Source organism: Homalodisca vitripennis, chromosome 4 (genome assembly GCF_021130785.1).
Source record: "Homalodisca vitripennis isolate AUS2020 chromosome 4, UT_GWSS_2.1, whole genome shotgun sequence".
NCBI lineage: Eukaryota > Metazoa > Arthropoda > Insecta > Hemiptera > Cicadellidae > Homalodisca > Homalodisca vitripennis.
The window spans coordinates 6,964,930-6,988,511 of NC_060210.1; the positions used below are offsets into that span (position 1 = coordinate 6,964,930).

Below are 23,582 nucleotides of genomic sequence, written 5' to 3' on the forward strand. Positions count from 1 at the left end.
ATTATTATAAGATTACTGTTGAAGGTCATCTATATTTTTTATTTCACTTCAGAACTATAATAAATTGGTATTTTTCAAATCTTGTTATTTTACTTTACTGTACAAAGTAGTTTTAAAGTTTGTGGGTTAGATAATCATTCAATAAACATATTGGAACGTATTATGATCTGGTAAGTTCTTTAGTTTTTACAGTCTATGAAATTATATTGTACGAAAAAATGTATTTGTTTTATATTCAAAGGTTGCAACTATATCCGGAATCTACTCTTAAGTAAAAAAATATTTCCTGTCAACTTCTTTAGACTTCACTTAAGTCAGTCAACATTGTTATTATACACATCCTAATTCTTAGAAGGCGTAATTCAGTTTTCCTCCTAAAATATAAGACAACTGAATTAATTCAACGCCTCGAAGCATTCATTTCCTCAATTATAATTTTGTAAACATTTTAATCCTTTGTCCTTGCTCAGGATGCAGTCACTATAGTTTGTTCCAGCTAGGTCGACCAACCCATGATCATATCGTACGATAGTTATGGTGTTTGATGTAAATCGTCGGAAGTCGCTCCCGGCATGTATTGTTCTCGATCAGGAAATGAATCGTAAGCAATAAACTTGTTCACAGTCCGTTCCCTTCTTACATTTAAAGTCGGTGAAAGACGATCGTTGAAGCATTAGTGAATAATAATTTTAACTGTTTGGAATGTAAACTATATCTTCTTGATACCAATATAAGTGGAATGAATGAAGGGTTCTATGAAAAGTCCTTCTAGAGTAGTTATTTAAAATAAAGAATAGTGGTCCTAAGACAATACCTTGTGGACTACAATGATATTTTTCCTTTCTCTTATGAATCGCGAGTTTTTCTTCCAAGTAAACTCTGTGACCACTTATGTGTTTATGAATTAGTGATCTTTTCCCCTGATTGTAAATGCTTTATAGTACCGGCTCATCGATTTTTAGAGATAATAGTTTTTCGGCCTAAATAGCGTGATCCCAAAAAGAAATCTTCTATTGTTTTCGCGGATTCGGTGGACCATTAGAAGAGTCCCGCTGGGCCCGTGATTGGTCGGTGTCCAGGGCCAACTCTTGTAATTATCAGCTGATCGATTGTTGGCTTTGCTTTATCAGCTGACGTGATTAGCAGCCGCGGCGCGCTTTGTTTGTGGACCTTTGTTGTGAGCCACTTGCTGGCCGATTGTTGCTGGCCTGGCCGACCGATTGTTCTCCCAGAGATCCTCGGTAATGGTGCCCTTGATGGATGGATGGACGCCGTGCCACGCAGTGCTACGACCTGCCGTCTTGCGAGGCGGACATCAAGAGTATAAGAGTTCAGAATCATAGTTCTTTATTTCCGAGAACTTGTAAATGGCTAAGTCAATTATTAATTTATGAAAACTAGAGTCACAATTGACCACGTCACAACCAAAACATCACAACTATTTCATTTCAGAGTCATACGAACTCCCAACAAGACTGCTGTAAAATGCTTTTCGAAATTTCTTGACGTTATTTTCTTAATTAATTTCAAACTCATTAAAAAATAATAAACTCTGATGTCAAACGATGGAAAGATACGTTTATAGCTTATTCGTCGCCGACTTTCTTTGGATCTCTTCAGATGAACATGACTCCAGATTCCTGAGATCAGATACCAGACGCCGCAATAAATATAAGGTGAACTGGAGCTAAGCTCAAAATTCAAATCGAATCAAGCCTACCCTAGCATAACTACTTTATGTGTTATTTTTTATTAAAACAATGGTACAGGTATAAAAATAGGTAGATGTAGGAGTATTCAGCCAAGTTATTGCTGTTCGAAGAATAGAAGTTGAATATGTAAATTTAATTGACAGAAGCTTTCTAAAAAAACATAGTCTAGCTAATACAAGTTTTGCCAGTCGATTAGAAAAATTACAAAGAACAGGGGGATATTATCAATGAATAGTCAATATTTGAGTTGAAAACAAAGCCTCTTCGTCCATTGAGGAAGTCTGAAATCAAGCGAAACTGGAAAACTCCGTGGACAAAGCAATTATCGGGAAGCAGGAAGAAACAGGAGTCAGTTATTAGTGAAGCAAAGGCTTCAAAGGAGTAATAGACTTCAGAACTAGGAACGGAATGGCAGAACATACGGACAAGAAACAATGGATAAGGAACTGAAGGCTTACCAGATGAGGTAATAAACTATTCTCGTATCGCTGGTGTGTCACGGGTATCTATCGCTCAAGGAAGCGAAGAGATCCTGATCTGATAGGATCTCGGCTCCGATCTCTCCAGATCAGAGATAGCCTCTAGTATAAGCGGTCGGCATTGAGGTCCGGCTCGTGCCCAGAACTGCGTTATACAGCTGTTAACGTTTCTTGAGCCTGAAAAACCTGTCTTCAGAATTGTTGGCATGTTTTGCCGATAGAGTGGCGTACAGTAAATACTGCTGTAATCCTACTACTCGAGATTACACATACTACACTCATACTCATTATTGTGTCATACTCAAGCTTCGAACAGTAATCTTTCAAAGTACAAAAATAGCTGAGGCCAAAATGTTTTCAAGTAAAGATAAAAGGTAATGTTTAAAGATTACAATAGCTGTGAGAAAGCCGCGATAAAAATATGGTGAAGCAGCTCTTAACTAGATGAAATACTGTGTTTTCAAAACTGCTAATTTCTGTTTTCGGATTTTCAAAAATGGACTTTAACGTGCTAATAATCTGAGAATTGAAAGATGAAACAGCACACTTTGAAACACGCTTTCAAAGCTCTCATTCAAACTTACAAATATAAAAATAGTCCTTGACGATGGAAGGTTTGAAAGGATAACAAGATTTCGGACATTTGCCAACGTCATATGTTACAAAAGGTTTAACACAACGTTTCAAGGATTGGAATGGGGTGTGCTTCGTCAGGTGGGTGGGGTAATAATACATACAATAAGAAAAAACAGAAAAAGGGGAAATAAAAGGGTTGAAGCATACCCAAAAGCTGTTTTTGGTGTCCAGTCCAGTAGTCACTGCATGACTAGTCGTGACTTGTGCTCGGGACTTACATTTTGTGTAGTTACGCCTTGACTGGACTTAAAGCAGCTTTTGGGTACGTTTCAACCCTTTTCTTCTCCTTCTTTTCGTCTTCCTATTCGTTATTTTTGCATGTATTAATACCTCACCCACCTGACAAAGAGGATAGATCCCAACTCTCGTAACGTTGGTGTTATACCTTTTGTAACACAAAAGTAGCGAAACTACAACTACACAAAGTGGAGGAAAAGGTAAACAACTGCGAATAGATCATAAAAAATACACACTTTTTAATTACAAAATTCATGTTAAGTTTTAATTAATTCAATTAATTTGTGTTTAGGTGGTGAAAGCAACAATGTCTGAACAGATCTATTTCTTCACTTCAAAAACTTTACTATAGTTTTTATATATATAAATCATCATGTACTAAGTTCATTTGTGCAATAATCTCATATGATGAGGACGCTTTTGAATGAGGAACAGAGAGGCCCAACAAAAGAATCCTGTATACAAATTAAGGCTAATTTCGCAGCGCCCGAGGGTTCCGCAACCGAAATTATCATAAGAGGAAAACTGCTATATCTGTCCAAATGTATTGAATTACACTGAATAGGTAGAAATACGGCAGACCACGCGTCTTTTGCAGGCTTCGGTAAGGACAGAATGAAGGATACCCAGTAGAGGGACATGAAGCATCATCAAACTAGATCTCGACAGAAGGGAAGTTTTGATGCTACTATGATCCTTCGCCAATCCGTAGCCAAAATACCAGCAAAGCTCACTTTATTGTACGTTAGAAGGATTAACGTTAGAATTATAACATTCTAAGATATTTCAAGTGAAGTACTTTGTTAGGGTTTTTAATCATATGGATGAAACGATCTCGCTTGATTCTCAGACTGGCTAGAGAGAGCGGGTAGTGGTGGCGTGGGCAGGGTGGGAGCCCAGGGGTGTGTTATTGTTCCTCGGACCCATCAATCACCCCACAACACCCTCTCATCCCCATCCGTCATCCACTGTGACCTATCTGGCACCTTCTGTTAGTCAATTTGGAGACATGCTTTGTTCTTTCAGGGTGTAAACAGTGTGACCGTATGAAGGCGATTCATAACATTTGTGCGTTTGATAAATTAAAGTAGTGTTTCATCTCTTGGAAAGTCAACATTTCCGGTCCTCGTTAGCATGGGAACTACTTAACTTAACCAGTTTTTAACGTCAGCATGTTTCCAAGAACTATGCTCTTCATTTCCACAGCAAATTTTAAAATCCAGTGGTTGCGCAATCATGTACGTTATACGGTCAAATTCAACTCCAAAAATGATGGTTTGCTAGTTCAAAATTCATATCCTAGATGTTACTCACTTGAATGAATTATTTTTTATCTCCACCCATTGGTGAGTTAATCATTGTCTCCCTACATAAATGAAGTTGTTATCAAATATTTAAAAGTTGTTATACCATAAAATTAAAGCCTTCAAAATTTTGATCGAATTTATAACTTAAAATAATTAATACAACGTGCCGTCCGTACGAAATGATCATCTGACATTTTTTTTCTGAATAGTAATTTTAGCATATGGAAGTGAATATTAGATAATTTTGGCAATTAAGGAATAATATTAATAAACATTTAAATGGTTTGTATATTATTATTAAGGTTATCTGATATATTTTGTGCATATTACGCAGTTCTCTAAGTGTTGATTTAAACCTTCAGATTTGTCTGTATTAGTTACTACACAATACTATTAACTTTAATTGGGAAAATATTGAATCTACAGCTCACTAAGTATTGTTACATCACTGCATTGTAAAAGTGTGCAATGTTATTGTATAAGACATTCAACAAATTAAAAAAAGACGCCCCACCTTTACTTTTTTTAAATACAGCAAATAATTGTTTTGTTGGAGAATTTTAATAACATTTCAACCTTATAATTGTAGGTTTCGTTAAAATTGTTCTAGCCTGCGAAATCAATCGTAACAAATTAAAGTTTTGGTTGTGACTTAATTGCATTGCCAAATTTCAATTTATGACGAATATCAAGACTTAAGGAAATTAAGTTTTGCAAGGCAATAACAATTAATTGAAATTGTTTCCCCCGTTTGTTGAGTTACTCCTAGGTTAATTGTCACCTCCTCATTAACCCCTGAGCTCGGAGACACCCGGACATCACTATTAACTTCATTAGCTCTCTTTAATTTCGCCTTCTACTCATCTACGTGTACTTTCTCTACGCAAATTGCGTACCACCAAAAACACTCCGATGTTGGTTCAAGAGGTAATTTCTGTCCGTTCATTAGTTTTTCACTCTCTCCAGATCTTATGTAGACTTTCGAATCTTCTTATGATTCCCCTCCTTGGCGCCCCTTCTTGGTCTTATGACTTCCATCGCGGTTTATTGGAGTATTTGAGTTTCACGTTTTGATAAATTTAATAAAAATTATAGTTGCCTGTAAAGTCGGTTTTACGGGCGAAGATTTTACGTGACAACGTCTTTTTCTCGGTAGAATATTTATTGATATGAATATTATTAAATTGCACAATAGGAACAAGGAATTGAATGAAAATAAGAATTGCACAAATTTTAACTATAGAAATATATTCTGTTTACTAAAACATTGTACATAATTTGAAATTAATTAAAATTTGTTATTGTAAATGGTAAAGTTGAATAAAACATTTACTAAAATTGGAATTTGAAATTCTTGCTAAACACAGTTAAATTCTAACTCCGCGCGTGGTGATTGGTCGGTTTAGTTCGTTTGTTTGGTCGCACTGTTATGACAGGTTAGAGGTTATAATTTGTTATTTTAAATGTTTGACTAGCAATACGCGCTGTTTCTTCTCAATCGACTGAATTACGATTGATTGCAGAGTGATTTAAACTAATAATTTAGTTAACACTATCAACATTTGTCAATAGTATGACATAACCTATAAACTCAGTTTCTCAACTTTTGTGTCAATCTAACAATTAATCAATCAATCATAGTTTACGATAATGAAATATCAGTGTACAATTATTTACCTTTATTGTTGTAGTTGTTGTAAATGACGAATCTAAGCACTCCACATTTTCACGAATAAACATAGTTATCTGCTTTATCCCGTGCGGCGGACCCACAGTTATCTGCTTTAATCCCGTGCGGATCCCGTGCGGCGGACCCACTGGACGGGCATCGTAACGTTACCGGGCGTTACACTTTTTCATGAGTGACTCCGAGCCGCAACCTAATTTAAGACGTTGTCACGTCAAAAATTCACATATGTTGGAAGACTTCAGCGCTGTTTAAGTTAATAAACTATTGAAAGATATATTTGATGCATAGTAATGTTACTGTACTTGTAAACGTTATTGTAGGATAGTATAGGCCTACTGAAAAATCAATTTCGTTTCAAGGAGGCTAGTTAACTTTTATACTTTTAAAACACCTTTGCTCCATATTAAATTGTTTAGTTCCTGTAATTAAATTATTTATTGTTCCAATTGAGAGAAGTTACAATTTGCACAAAGAATGACAAATTCAACTAAACTTCTTATAAGGAGTTAGAAGTTAAAGACTTATTGGAAGAAGAGATACATTTGTTGAATAGTAATGTTATAGAACTTGTAAAAGTTTTTGTAGAATAGTATACTAATAAATTAATTTCGTTCCAAGGAGGCAAGTAAAACCCAGTTTGAAAACTTATTACACTTTTAAAACATTTTGCTCAGTACAAAATATTTTAATTTCTGTAAGTGTATTATAATTATATATTATTCCAATTGAATAAAATTACAATTTATATACCAAGTCTTGCTTTACATAATTAAACAAGTTTTCACATTGTAACCACTTTAGGGTTCAAAAACAAGTAAGACGTATGGATTGTTTATAACGTTAATTTCTATCTACAACAGATTATATGTGTATTAGTGGGAGAAAAGGATGAACGAACGCAATGGATGCTTCGACCAACTTGACGGTAAAGTACCGAATAATTTGAGCTGTGTCAGCTTGGACCCTTATTAAGAGGTTCTTTCTACACTAATGATATTTTCATTATTTATACTAAACGTTTGTTTTTGGAGGAAAGGCCCAAATCCAACCCGTGAGAATCGAACCCATGACCACTTCGTTAGAGCCTTCTCCCTATGCTACATAGTAGGTCATAGAGTAACTAGAATATGAACTAGTAGTTTCTAAAACAACACGTACTAACTCGTGGTAAAAGTAAAATATATTGGAAAAGTGTTGTTTTAGTGTTTAGTAGTTAAACAACTCATCCAATTGCTCTTTAACTAGATTAGAATTGTAATTTTCAATTCAGAGCATCGTATACATCACAAGTTTATCAATGGAAAGAAACCGAACATTGCAGCAAGGACGTAACCAGCAAGGAAATCCAAGGGGCCGGAGCCCCCACCCTTTAATTTTTTTTCAATATTGAAACGGGACCAGAACCTTTAAGGGAAAACATGGGGAAATAGCGTTTGACTGCAGTTTCCTTACTTTCTGTCCACTATGGGAAATATCAGTTGTCTTGACCCCCCCCCCAAATATTTTCCTAGCTACGTTCTCGTTGACTGCAGCATCAGAGCCAGAGCGTGGTGGACCGGCTAGTGGCTAGTGGCCTGCCCCACAGCAGGTAGTGTTTGATCTCGCCGCCCTCGCCGTGTTTTGACACCCGCCGCTCAACAGTCTAGTCACTCAAGTGACGACGTCCGCCTCCGCTTGACCGCTTGACAAAACCACTTAGGTGTGTCACTTCAGTAGCTTTAAGCAGGTTGTTGGCGACGTCTCCAGTTCATTAAAACCCGGTGGTCTTCAGAGTGTCAATGGCACCTGTGTCAGGTGTAGAGGAAGTTTTTGTCCGAGTAGACAATGGTTTGTCTCCCTTGGTGTCCTTTGCCACCGAGGTGTTGCTTCTCGTGTAAGTCACACTCTACAGTACTATTGTCTTTAGTGATCTAAACTGTCTTCCTTGAAATTTATGCCCCTTGTAAACGTGTGCATTTTACACTTTCAAATAACCAAAATATTACTTTCTGAACGTTATGACACAGTTATAAATTGTTTTGTCTCTACTCTTCAAGTACTATATGTCTACCTTGGTCTCTGTTTTATGCATATAAGAAATTGCATAATTACAACAGTCGATTTTCAACGTAAGTTCGATTACGAGGACGCCAATACAATGTTCAAATAGATTATTTTCCTCTTAACCACCTTTATTACAATAAATTAAAACGCTTATGGTGTAGAATATCCCCATGAAAATTGAATTCCCACCCTTTTCTCTCCCAATGTGATGAATTAAATCTCGATTTTACCTCACTCAGAAAGCTGTTGCCGTTACTAGTACAACCAAAGTTCCTACAAGGATATACAATACATTCTAGAGCACATTATATGGAATATACTACACTATTTTGACTAGCTAGAGATTTCTTTGCCACCCTTGGTGCTTTGGATTTCTGTAAATTCCGCCAGGGAGATCTAAATTGTCATGTTCAGCGGTTGTGAGATTACTATAATTGTTAAATTACTAGGCCTTCATATTTCTGTAATGCGTAATAGATCCTTAAGGTTTCAGTAATGGACAATAAGCCACCCATTGGAATGACGATGATAAAAGCTCAAAGCGTCCATATTTCATCTTCCATGACGACTCTAGACTAAATACGAGAGCAACACCTAAGAGATGTTCTAGGAGACAGTCGGCTACGGCAGAGATGTTAGGATGAACAGTCGGCTACGGCAGAGATGTTAGGATGGACAGTCGGCTACAGCAGAGGTGTTTGGATGAACAGTCGGCTACAGCAGAGATGTTAGGATGAACAGTCGGCTACAGCAGAGATGTTTGGATGAACAGCCGGCTACAGCAGAGATGTTAGGATGAACAGTCGGCTACAGCAGAGATGTTAGGATGAACAGTCGGCTACAGCAGAGATGTTAGAATGAACAGACGGCTATAGCAGAGATAAAGTCAGTTATAGCATAGATGTTAGGATGAACAGTCGGCTACAGCAGAGATTTTACAATGAACAGACGGCTATAGCAGAGATACAGTCAGTTATAGCATAGATGTTGGGATGAACAGTCGGCTACAGCAGAGATTTTAGAATGAACAGACGGCTATAGCATAGATACAGTCAGTTATAGCATAGATATTAGGATGAACAGTCGGCTACAGCAGAGATTTTAGAATGAACAGACGGCTATAGCAGATATACAGTCAGTTATAGCACAGATGTTGGGATGAACTGTCGGCTACAGCAGATATGTTAGGATGTACAGTCGGCTACAGCAGAGATGTTAGGACGAACAGTCGGCTACAGCAGATATATTAGGATGAACAGTCGGCTACAGCAGAGATGTTAGGATGAACAGTCGGCTTCAGCAGATATATTAGGATGAACAGTCGGCTACAGCAGAGATGTTAGGATGAACAGTCGGCTACAGCAGAGATGTTAAGATGAACAGCCGGCTACAGCAGAGATGTTAGGATGAACTGTCGGCTACAGCAGAGATGTTAGGATGAACAGTCGGCTTCAGCAGATATATTAGGATGAACGACAACAGCAGAGATGTTAGGGTGATCTCGTGACAAGTGAGAAGCATGTTTGTGACGTCAGAAAGATAAACAGCTGCTGACCTCAAGATGTGATATCCAGGCGAGGATCCTCAACCTACTTAGACCAACCAATTAGGATAGGCATGTCAGGGATGTGGTAAAAACGGGCGTCGGGACTTTGAAGTGCGGGAGGGCAAAACAATGTTTTTGTTTCTGGGGGGGACCGGACCGTACTAGAGGTCAAAATCGGACAAAAACCAGTCGATTGACGCAAGAACCGAGCCGCGTCCTTCCTTGGGGGGAGGGGGGGGGGCAGGGAGAATTGATTCATTTGAGGGGATTGCTAGATCAAATTGACGCACAGCCACGCATCCGAAACGGATGTCTGGTTGTTAAGGCCGCTTTGTGTTTGGGGGTTTCAGGAAAAGTTATCTAGTAAGCTTTGATTGTCATGTTGGAACCTAATAAGTCTATACGACGAATTACGCTAGGTCGATCTTTATATAATTTGGTACATACGGCTGTGATGGTTCTAATGTTAATTATTAATGGAACTGCAACCTTAAAAATATATCCTATTTCTATAAAAATATGCAAATTATAAGAATAATCTGAAATTGATAAAAACTTTGAACAATCTAGAACAATGACGAATGGACAAGCGCATCAGTTAAAAAACATCCTGCTTTAATATTTTTATCAAATATGCTGTTTTGACAAAATAATTTCTTTTAATTTTTAAAACCATTAATTCACCAATTTTTTGTTCGACAAATAATATTAGACTATCCTTATGGCAGCTAAATATGACATGTGTGTATTATAACCTTCCAAACCAACTGTTTTGTTGTTTTCAAGTTTCATGTCTTCAATTTAATGTGCACAAAACACATTTAAAATAGCGAAATATCGTTGTTTTTGATAACTCTAAGAATCGTATCAACAAAGTGAAACTCCGAAATGTAGAAATTCTAAGACAATTGTAGTGGATAATGACGAAGTGCTTTAATAATTACGCACTCCAGTCTGAATTTGAGATATATTTAATGTATTAATAAAATGTACATTTCGCTAACATACCTTTCAAGTGATCATGTCGATCAAATATCGGTGTAGTCCTACGATTTCTTTCTTAATTTTTCAATAATTCTCCAAAATCTTAAATATTTCAGTTTTTAAAACTATTTTCCAAATCAATCCAAAGATAAAATAGTGGAAAGTAAACAAAAAGTAAAACAAAATCTTAGACATTGTTGGGATCTTGGACTAGGTTAAAGTTAGTTTAGTACAGCAACGCCTTAGTGCACAAGATATCGTATGACTGATATTTTCATGTATGTCGATTGTCTCTAAACTATTATATGTGAGTTATGAACATTTTCATCAACAAAAATATTTATCTGTCTTAGGTAAGATAAAACTTTGAATAATATGACATCACTTTTGGCATTTGTGTGTATTAGGCGACGAATATGTGACTGTGCCAGGTCATGTATACTGAGAAGTTATCAAGTAAATTGAGTATTAATGATTCATATTATGACGTCAAACAACGAGTAGCTATTTACGTACTTATCTAAGGTAGTTGTAACAACACCGCGATAAAGTTATAATTTGAGTGAAACAAAACGGAACATTTACAAACAATGATAATGTTCCAAAAACTACAAGACCACGACCGCACTTGTTGCCTTGAATGGCTGAAGACGCTCCTTAAAAATTAATATATAATGCAAAAAGTATAATAGTAATATTTTAATTATATATGATATTGAACGAGGCACTGGTAATAAAATTCCACAAGTTGACAAAATAATTCCTTGTACGTATACTCATAGTAATGAAAATTTTTGTTTCAAGCGAATATCAGAAACCCTTTTAAGAGCGTATTCAAGGATCCATTAAAAGCACATTGTTTAAACGTTTGGTTGTTTATATATATAATAATAAATAACTAAATAAGGTAAAATACACTTAATTGTATGTTCAATTTATGCTAAGCCGATTTGTACAGTTTTAGGATTATTTATTGTTACTACAAAATTCTGTAGTAAATGTATACCGTATATAACTTACTCGTCAAAGGGATAATTCAGAATTTTAATAATATTTATTTATTTGACATACCTTACATTTTCTTCCCAATTTTCAAAACGCATTCAAATAATATTTCCTTATAAAAATTATTATTTGCAAATCAACTCTTTCTTGCTATATACCATCATATGTTTTTGCATGAGCATTATAATAATGTTTAATGGTGATAGCAACAGAAAAATTTTAAATATATAAATTTATTTTGTTCTTAATACCTATTCTGGAAATAATTGTTTTTACATTTTTAATATTGAAAAAAGTCTTTATTTCGCAAAAATGTTTTTGGCTGTAAAAGATTTGCAAATTACTGTACTGTATTAAGTTAAAGTTAACCGTGTTTGTTTCTAAATTAGTACATTATGACGTTATTCTCACGAAAAGTATTAAATTATGCGATTATACTGGGTGCAGTAATTCCTTCGGCAACTATTACACATTGCAGTGATTATAGCCTACTTTTCTACGATACAAAAATCTTTGAAATTGGCAAGACTCCAGGAAAGGTGTCGATATTTGTAAATTGCTTGACAAAAATTTTAAAATATTTCCGTATACAAACGGGATGTAATAATTTATTCTATATTAAAATACGCTTTCTCATCACAACATACTAAATACTTTTAGGTGCTAAGGACGCCAGGTTAATTGTTACTATTCCAAAAGTATTACAAAGTTTGAAAAATATATAAAACTAATGCTTATTTCCAAAAATTGTTAGGTTAAAACGTGTTCATTAAAGAGTTAGATGTGTAATGAAATACAATTGAAGCTGTATATTTATGTTAGCTTTGATTTTTGTATCCTGTTTTAATTTTTATTACCTAATAATTTTGTTACTCTTATTATTTAGCCGATACAGTTCTGTACATAAGCGCTTCAATGAAAGATCCTCCCGCTTTTTTAGAATAATAGAAGTTATAGCCAAATATCAAGTCAAATTTCTTTGGACGGCAAATCTCACCTCAGAACAATACATCTAAGGCTTAATCTTCTATAAAATCTATAAAGTGTTAACTAATATTGTATCTATATCAAAATACTAACTTATTCAGAGTCACTAATGTCTACTTAAAAAGTAATATTTTCGAGGTGTTCCTTTGCGGCTAATCATACAGCCAGTTATTTTGAAACGACATAAAATAAAAATATTCGTTTTTGAATATTTAAATGTATTTCACAAACTATAAACACTTGCGTAACAAAAATATTTACAAAAAAGCAAAATGACAGTCGTGTTGGTCTAGGTCAAATATTTACTGACAAAATAATTAAAGAATGTTGAAACACCGAGTGTTATAAATGTAAAGAAGTATTAGTCAGCCGTTGTTCTGGAACAATCGAACAATATTCTAACTTATGCTGTACGTCATTCTAAATTTAAATGAACAGTAATTCCAAATATTAATAGAATCAAACGCTTTTATTTCGATTAAAACATTTGCGGCTAAACAGATAGATGAAAAGCTTGTTCAAAAGTGTTGGTAAAATTGACAGATATGAAGTGAGATTTGAAAGATATTTACCCAGAATTAAATTTTATTAGCGTTATAATATATTTGTCCACCTCTTCATTACAATGATACCTACAAAAGGACAACGCATTTTATACTCATACTTCAGGTATACTTGCCGTAATAGTAGAGAACTTTAAACACAGCGATTTTAGATGGAAATATTTGCATGGAACTGAAATATGTTTTTACAGCATAGGCTGCTTATTGTCTAGTTTAGGGTGTTTTTCCCTTGACCTTCAAAATCCCTTACTATTTTATTATATCAACATGTAGGCCTGCTATTCAAATTTGAATGCAAACCTACTGCATTTACAAGTAAAAAACATTTATTTTTATTGTAAACTCACAATTATTAATTTCCAACACATATATGTTTTTGTTGAAATTATTTGCAAGGAAAGTTTATTAATTTGCAAGTTTAAACCTACTTTGCAATATTTGTAATTTGTACTTATTTAGAGAAGGGGTTTTTACAAATGATTGTACTAAAAAATTGCTAACTAGATAATCCTATGCACCTTTCAATTTAGTATTTGCTCCAAAAATTTATTCTTAATATTATACTTTACTATTTGATTAAATTTATAATTTTAAAACTAAAGAAACTATTCTCTGGGGCTAATACTTGGCAAGATAAACAAATATTCCTCTGTAATCGTCTTTTGTTGTTACAAAAAATGCAAGTAAAAATTTAAAAAGTGATCATATTTTTGCATGTTTTAATTTACAATAAATCTAAAGGTATGCATTTGTTAAAGCTCCAATTATAATTATTATATTTTACAAAACAACTACTATATGTATGCCTAACTGAAAGATAATTAAATAATTCTAATGCCTTTAGATGTACTTTATATTTTTTATAAACGTCACCTCATGAAATACTTTTTAAACGAAATTTTAAATTGATAACTAGCATAAGATATGATTATTAATTACAATAATTTATATACCTATGTTTTGGGAGGGCTACAAATATGGTTACAACAAAATACTAATGTTTCTCTTCTTGTACTTACTATATGTACAAAATATTTTACACTAGTAACAACTTAATAATAAATAAGAAACTATTTTATTTGATTTTAATAATTTTATATTCGTATGTGAATATTGTAAGTAATTTTGTTATAGTCACTTACAAAACTTAAATTTATAAACTGTTAGAATTTAAATGAAATTGTTTTATAAAATCAAACAAACAGATTTGGTAGCTTATTGGTATATACTTCTTTGTAGCTTATATTTCGTACAACTTTTGCTATATCCGTATATTTTAGCAAAATAATAACAGCCTTGCTTTTTATAATAGTGGGAAATGCTCTGATAATGAATTCACAATTAAGTTTTTTTATTATTTATTAGTATAAGAGTTTTGAAATAATTGCGTTTTTTAGACCAAACAATTCTCGCTAAATATGACGAAACTGTAATAAGTCTAATTCGTAGTTTAGAACTCATGTATATATATTAAACCCTACATCTAGTTTTAACTATAGGTTTCGCCCACTTGCAGTTCTTTTTACCTGTGCACTATTAACTTTTAAAAATATAATCATACCTTCGAAGTTTCAAAACGCTACCGATAATGAAACAAGTTGTATTTTCCTAATCCATACTACCTGTATGGATAATTATTCTAATTAGGCTGCTACTCTCCAATATTTATATTTGAAATTATAATTAAACAGTTTTCTATGTGTATGTACTAAGGAGCGGAACAAAAAACATGAAATTCTTGAAAATCGGTCTAACAGAAGTTTTATCTGACCCGACACGGTTGTTATTAAGAATTTCTAAGCTATGTTCAAAGGGGTTTTACATAAAAAATGTGCTTAACATTGCGAATGAATGCTAAAACTATTATAATTCCTTTTATTCATTTATTGTAAATTACAGTTATTAGTCAGTTGGTGGGTCTAGAGATTACAGAGCTGTTGATATGATAGGCCTATAGTTGTTTAGATTATATTAACAACCTTGTAGAAGTTTATATTGTAATAATAAAGAATAAACTGATTATTTCTCCTGAAACTAAAAACCAGTCGTACTAAAAACTCATTCGTAACTTAGGTCAATTCTGTTGTGAACTGATTGTAATTTCACGTTTGTCAAGACAGTGAAATGGAAGAACCCATAACCTCAAGCACCTATTGACAATAAAGACTCACCTGATCCTCCTTCGCCGTTCAGCTCTTCAAACGTCTTGCTGGTCATCTGGAAAAGAGCGTCCAAAGGTGACGAGCTGGCTTGCTTCCCGGACTTCCTTTGGGTCTGAGGGGGTGGCCGCCGTTGGTGCGCGGGTCCGGGGGAGTTGACTGTACAGTTGAGGATGTCGGGGGACGTGCAGCAGTCGCTGCCTCCAGTGCTGGAGCGGCCGCTGGAACTGCAGGTGGAGGTGTCGTAGGAGGAACAGAAGTCCGCTGACTTGGGGCGCAGGTGTTGGTGAACCCTGTGGTACCTTTCCAGAAGCAGCGGGGGCGGTGGAGGAATCAACCCTCTGTGAGCCGGAGGAGGCAGACAGGACCCGCTGGGGTCTTCCAACCCTCCGTAATCCCAAGGCCTGACGATCCTTGTCGGAACAACTGTATCCCTCGGTTCCTCTAATCTAACTCCTTTCGAAGGTCTATGATTTAGAATATCCAGAATTGAAAATGATTTCACACCGTTAGATGACGAATCCTCTAAACTTTGTCTTCTTACTGTGGACGTTGATTCCTTAGGACTATGCGACTGGTGAGGCCTGTGTATCCTCTTGGAGGACTTTGCACGGTTTATACTATAACTAACTTTGTCGATCTGCATCATTTTTAACTTCTTTAAAGGTTTGAAGTACTCGTCTTCTCTGTGCTCGGTGTCGTCTTCGGACGAACACGTGTGAGAAGTTCTTCTGCAATGTATGGTCGTTGACGCGGAACTCAGGGAGGACGTCCTTTCGTCGCTTTGCTCGATTTCATCTCCCGATGACCTCTCTTCTTGATAAGCTGTTCTCGAAAGTAAAGGAGATTCGGGTCGTCTGGGACAGCTGTCTTCATCAGAATGGTACCCATCGGCTAATCTATCCGGTATCGGCGAAGGACACCCGACACTGATTTCGTCCTCCTCTTCATCGGAAGACATCCCACGGGGCCTCCTCCCTTCAGAGGATTCAGGACTCGTCTGATAATCCTCTGCGTATCTGAGATCACCTGGGAATCCATTCTTCATACAAAGGCCTGACGTTTTCATCTTCGCCGGCGTCTCTCTCGTGTCCAAAGAGCCACTGTCTTCCTCTAAGGCCCCGCCGGTTGCCATCGTACTCAGCAACGCATTTTCGTGTCAACACTCCCAACCCGAACGCACACGCTCAATTGACAGTGTCGATAAATGCCATAAACACAAACACGTGCAAGAAGCCAGCAGGAGTTTTACAACGGAAAGTCTATTAGCAGCTTTGTTATGATGGTACCAGCTGAATTTTATAGCCCTGCGGTTGGCCAAAGTGCCATAAGGGTAACAGGAGCAGGGCCAATAAAGTCAAGCTTTAAACAAGACCATAAATGGTTCAGTGTCCATAAAGATACCCGTACAAATAAAACTGTTGTGGTCAAACCACAAGAGAACCCGGATCACGACCGAGTAGGCCTGGTGGCTCTTGTGTGCAAACAGGTTAAACCAACACAATTACACCACTTTCTTGATAAAGTCCTAGTACAATCGTTAAGTCCATTACGAAATATAGTCTACAATAAGTACTTTACCGGTATAGTCCAAAAGCACAATCTGCAGCACCACCAGAGATGTCTCCGTAAACAGTCAACAGTGAAAAATCCAATAAAGGACACCACAAAATCCAATCAAAACGAGGAAACACCACAAAATCACAATACTCGTGGAGCACTATCACAGACACAAAGAGATTACGTTTCGGTGCAGCAAACCGAACGCGTCGACTCAGCCAGTACGCTGCTTGAAGAGTGGCCACTTAATAAATTACAAAGGCACGAAGCCGCTCCGTGGGGAGGGGCGAGGGGCGGAGCTTGTCTACCGCTAAGTACTTCCTCCCCGCTCGACCAATAGCAGAGTCCTGTTTTTTCTCACCGAGCGTATTCCTCCCTTCCCCAACGCAAACAAGTATCTCGGGCTCTGTTGTGATTGTTATATCTTTTTTATTGCGCCAGCCCGTTCCTTTGTCGGCGCGGCCCCCCAGCACCTCGCCTCCACCGCAGTTTATAACGTCTAGATCACTAATTGTCCGTCGGTACTACCTTCGGTGCTGTCACGCCGCCGAGCCTCTACACGGCGAGCCGCTCCCAATCACTTGCATTATGTTTAAATTTAGTGTAATCGACTCGCGTATCGGGTAATAAACGGATTACGCACGTCGCCGATCCTTCAATCGGCGTTTAGATAAATTGGCCCAAATCGAGTGATGAATCGACCCCGAGATGCGTCCCGATTTTGCATAGAGTATCGTGTCTTTTTTAACTGGTTATTAGGACCACCCCGGTCGCTTCGCTCTCCCAGACTCCAGCACTGCCCGTCCCGTCTCACATCCACGGTCACAAGCCCATTACGCCTCGGATGGGATAATTACTGGGGGCGATTATCCTATTCTCCTATCCAATGTACTTAACTGCTCGTTATAATAACCCAACCTTCTCTCGTTTCCCAATCAACCTCAGTATTAGGAAAACTGAGTTTAAAAATACACTCGCGGTATCCACTATAATCTATAAATGGAAGATCGTAGACATATCAGTTAACCCTTTTAACCCCGACGTCCAGATTATAGGCTACGGTCGTCGCAAAAATGGCATAAACTACTGAGTCCGTAGACTTTAGTTCCGACGTGCATTTTTATCATTTTACTGGCCATCTATATCATAAAATGCTTTAAAATCCACATACTTGTTTACAAATATGTATTGCATCGAAATATATTACTTCGTAAAGCTTTGACTTCGTATTTTGTCAGTCTGTGATTGAGAAATTCACATAAGCTGATTTAAAGTATATTCATGTAGCTATATTTCACCATATTGTGAATATTACACCTTCACCTTGCTTCATGTTTTTAGATTAAAACTGTATAAAGTAGGCTACGGCAGTTTATGATTTGATTTGTAATGAGTAAAACAAATCGTTTCCTTACGTCGTCTGTAAGCGAAAACACACCAATTAGTAACTTTGTTGACATTTCTAAAAGCATTTCCTACTAATGTAAATATTGCATTAAAAAGATTTCAAGTTTTAAAATGCATGCTGAAAACAGTTTTCATTATTTTATAAAATAACTTTGTTTTAATGTTAGGTCTAAGTATTATGCATTTCAAAGCTCATGTTAAATTTACTTGCACAGAAATAGTAGCCTATAAAAAAGGTGAAATGGTACTTAAAAAAAATGATGATATGCTACTTGTAAATAAAGCAGGCCAATTATTTTTGTTTACTTAGATTTATAATTAAATTTAACATAAAATGAATAGATGTTTGTGTGTTACATGTTTTTAGCTATGTGGTTAACATCAACAAAATTGAAATTTTATTTTTATTTATTTTATGCTTAAATAATAATGCACCTAATATATATATATATATATATATATATATATATATATATATATATATATATACATTTTTCATATTTATGTAAGCTACATTTAATAAGAAGTAAATAAAAAAAAAGAATTAGCTTGATAACTTAAACAACAGCCTAGATATGAGTTGTTTACAAAACTCGTGCATTTTGTCTAAACAGGTTTGGGGTTTTGGGACATCACTTGATACGATATAATGACTGGGGTTAAAAGGATGTGAAGTTAGAACGAACAGTATAATTATTAAGTTCTATAAAGACATTAATAGGATAAAATTTCAGCCTTGTTTGTAGGAATTGTTTGGCACATTACACTGCTAGAAATTACAACTCTTAATTTGCAACATATATTTTACAACTTATTAAGTGATTGCTAATTTTAATAAATTGGTTAAGTAATTGTATTAGGCCTACTGATACAAAAAACCAATTACAAATTGAATTAAATACAAGAAAACTCTATTATATGGATAAAAGTACAAGTAGGCTAATTATGAAATTTAAGCATTAATATATTGCCGACAACAATCCAAAAATTTTTTTTATCTCGTGTAAAAGATGAGCTTGCAACGAATACTGCTTTAAAAAATATAGAATGAAGGCATTTCCTCTGAGTGACGAATACAATTAAGGCATGAGAATCCTTTTTAGTAGGTAATCCGATTCACTTCATGGCTTCCAATTTTATAAATCTATAAACTACCTTTTGATACAATTAATGTTATGGGTATTTCTATAATAATATTTGTTTAATCTCTGATTGTTACATATTTTCATTTCTTTCCACCTACCTATCACTTTTTTAATGCCTAACTTACATACTTAAAATTGTTTAAACTTATTTGGATATTATTGTGATACAATTGTTTTCGGTTTTGGAAATTAGTGTTATTGTTAAATTCATAGTTAAAGATAACTTCTGTAAATACAGAAAAAACATAAACACTTTTTTTATATTTAGTAAGATACATGGTTTTTGTTCATTCATGATTGAAGGCCTTACATTTTTCAAGCTAAATATGTTTTTATTAAAAAATGACGTGAGCAAAAGGCACTATAAAACCGTATACTGAAATCATGCGAAACAGACAAAATAGTGCAATCGATTTTGGCTTTGAAAAAATATTTGGTTATGCTAAATTCAACTCTTCCAGATAACTAAGCTGATTTTAAAAAAATGTGAAAGGATTTTTTGTTACACCTCGTGGAATTACAGGCATTTAAAATGAGCAATCTAGTTCATTTTGTAATCAGACCTAAATACAAAAGTAAATGATAAAAATGAAAAATGTTTACAGTATGTAGCTGTCTGTACCTAGTCTCATGTGTTTAATTTGTCAACAAACCCATTTGTGGGAATAAAGTAAAAAATAGATCGATTTTATTATTACAAGCAATTATTCTTCTTTCCCTGTCAATTCTTAACCATTTGAGCTCGAAGTTTTCTTTTGAAAGTGCTGAAATTTTGCAAAAATGGACTAGGCCTACGCTTTGGTATTCTTAAATTTATTGGTACCGTACCCTAAATCAATCTCCATCACATGTTCTTTAATCTCAATAAATGTTTCTTTTTCACAATCATTTCTATTAATGATCTTAGCAAATTTTAAAACTTTCACCTAATGTTATGTACTCGTATACTCGTAACTTTGTTGCTGGTTTTTAAACTTTTCGTGCAATGTTCTACAAATCAATAAACAATCTTATCTCTGGTTTAGGCCTACTCAGATGAAATTTTTTAACAACATTTTTGATAGCAGATTTCGGACATTTTTCTTCGTTATATGCTACAAAAGGTATAACACAACGTTTCGAGGATTAGAATCCCCCACCTGACAAAGAGGATAGATTCCAATCCTCGAAACGTTGTATTATAACTTTTGTAACGTATAACGACGCCAAATATCCGAAATCCTGCTATCCTTTCAAACCTTCCATCATCAATAACAAACTTTAAACAAAGAACTATGTTGAAATTGGATAATTTGGGTAGATAAAAAAGTATGAAAGTTAAATACTGCCAGCTGCAATTGAACAGCAGCTATTACAACGTATTTAAGCTATCAATTTAATTAAATTATTTTTAGTCTAAAATCAGAACAATGTAAGTTGCTTGATATGTTATAAATTTTTTCAAATGTGCACTTAAAAGGGTTTATTTTTTATTTTAACATGTTGCTTGTTAAATATGATTTCTAAATTTCAGATGTTACCTGTAAAACTAATTTGTATACTTTGCATGTAAAATAAATGTGGTAAGGTCAATAATATTATTCTAAATTGTGTTTTATTGAACGAATGCGCAAGTTTTCGTATAAGATCATGTTTACCTACTTTTAGCTACTTATCTGCACTTGTGTTACTCCGTGAAATTGCGTTGGATGTCAAAAATCTACTAGCAATACACATTAAATAAACAATAAAAATTATAGTAGTCGTTGATTGGGATGATTTTTTGACAAATTCATCCGTAACCTTTTTCCTCCCACCCTATACAGTGTCTTTTAACTCTCTGGGCAAAACTATACCACGTTATTGTTCAGTTCAAGACAAACATATTCACCATATGAACATGGGTCTCCGATGCTTAGTTTCCCATCTGTCTGTCTGTATGTATGTGTGTTTTTTTAAACTTAATAAATTACAAACTAATAAATTCAGTGAAATTAAATTTGGCTCAAATATTTAAGATAACAAGGCCAGTTAATGAAGCAAATACAATGATATTATATTAAATATTTTCAAACTGGTGACCTTTAACAGTTTTTAACTATTTATTTAGAAAAAGAGCAAATTTTCTCAAAAAATATAAGAATTGACACAGTCCTTGCTTTTCCTGCTTTATGTCAACGACATAGGATCATCACTTCTGTATGGAGGATTAGTGCAGTAAGCTGATGATACGACTCTCTGTTTTAGTGCAATATCAGGTGAAGTGTTGGAACAACAGGCCTTTGTTGACGTCAATAACTGTGTACAATACTTCAAAAGCCTCAATCTCATAACAAACACCTCAAAATCCAACGTTTTAAATTTTGCCTTGAGCGATGTAGGCTACCATTGTGGACCTGCCGTCTTGTTAGCTGATTCCACACTGGAAGAAGTGCTCTCTTCAAAATTCCTAGGAATACACCTTGACCGAGGGTTCACTCATCAATCATGTTTGCGCAAAACTTTCCTCAGGCATTTATGTCTTGAGATCCTTAGCAAAATACTGCCCAAGTCAGGTACTGATAACGGCGTATTATGGCTTAATTTACCCCCATTTGTCCTATGGAGTGGTCCTGTGGGGAGCGTGCGCAAGCTCTCAGTTTCAGAGAGCATTCAAACTCCAAAAAAAAGCTATTCGAATAATCGCAAAAATAAAATTCAGAGAGTCGTGCAAGCAAGCGTTTAAGGAACTGCAGCTGTTAACCCTCCCTTGTCTGTATATTTTGGAAACCACTTTGTTTTGTATGTATAAGTGTGCCTTAACCAGAGGCCGGGACATACATATGCATACACATGTCGCATGAGAGACGAGGTAGAGGATTACTACGAACTGCAAGCCACAGAACAGTGGTTTTTGAACACTTGCCCTCGCAGGCAGGTGTTAATTTTATTAACAGACTGCCAAATTCAATAAAAAATTCCCTAACGCCCAAGGCGTTCAAAATGCGCCTTAAACACCTTTTGGTGTCACAAGCATTTTATAATGCAGGGGAATTTTTAGCATTTAACTGGGAGACCGCCCAATTACACGAATGATTCTGCTGTTTAAAGTGGGATATATTGGCGAAGGATGAAACATAAGTGTAAAATAGTATGTGTGAATGAGAATTTTTTGGTATGAATGTAAGAAATTTTAGATTAAAATTTGTGACGTTTACTATACAATGCAATATTGTCGCTGCAATAAAACTGATTTGATTTGATTTGATCTTTATAAACATCATCACCGAAATTGGTTCAGGAGGGCACATCTGTTTATGACATCTATTGATATAAATCTGCTGATCTCATTCAAATGTGCGTCTGCAGATAAAAGTCCCAGTTTGTGTAGTTTTCAAAGACTAACAGAAACAACAGAGATGTGAATGACATCTGAAATTTGTAAGCGAAAAAAAAAACTTTTAGAAAGATCCTTATAATCTTAAGCTGAGTTTTCGGCAAGACCTACTCTCCTTTTACTCCTCAACTAGTTCCACATCCCTATTTAATAATCAGCAGTAATTAATACACACTGTTACCATCATATTAACTATCATAGGAAATAACTCGTAGTTATCTCTCATGCACCTTTATCTTAAACGACATACAATATCTAAGCTGACATACAACTGGTAAATTGGGTTATCTGTCTCATTAATTTACCATCGAATCCATCTTCACTGAATGGCATGATAACATCACGCTAGCTATAATGGGTTTCTTAATGAATGAAAATGTCCCGTACATACGAACCGGTATTCAAACCGCCGTATGTGTACAGACCACAAATAACTACTTGCAGAACGTTATGGCCGTAATGCTTTGTGATTATCATTCCGTTAAAATAACATATTGTATGTTGTTTATGTTACTTATACTCCAAAAAGTAGGTTAATTTTAAGTGGTCGTGTTTTTCAAAGAGACCATTTCACGTTTTCACAAATACTGCTGGAATTACTACGGAAAATATTGTGTTGGCGATGCTATACGAGTATATTAATCGCGTACTGAAGGATATTTTTACAGTCATTCAGATTATTAGTCTGTCGCTGAATTAGAATGCACTAATACAATTATTAGAGGACGTGTGCTAGCTGCTTTCCAGTATACAGTAGAATAGATCGG

At 35.2% G+C, this 23,582-nt stretch overlaps 1 protein-coding gene across 1 annotated transcript in view; it reads right to left on the minus strand.

Moving 5' to 3' along the window:
- LOC124358901 (homeobox protein HMX3-like) overlaps positions 1-17,138 on the minus strand; it is a 113,447-nt gene extending 96,309 nt beyond the window's left edge. Inside the window, exon 1 of the mRNA XM_046811153.1 lies at positions 15,361-17,138. Within this exon, the coding sequence (XP_046667109.1) occupies positions 15,361-16,483 (1,123 nt within the window). The 5' untranslated portion in view covers positions 16,484-17,138. The remainder of the gene's footprint in view (positions 1-15,360) is intronic.
- Between the last annotated feature and the right edge of the window lie 6,444 nt (positions 17,139-23,582).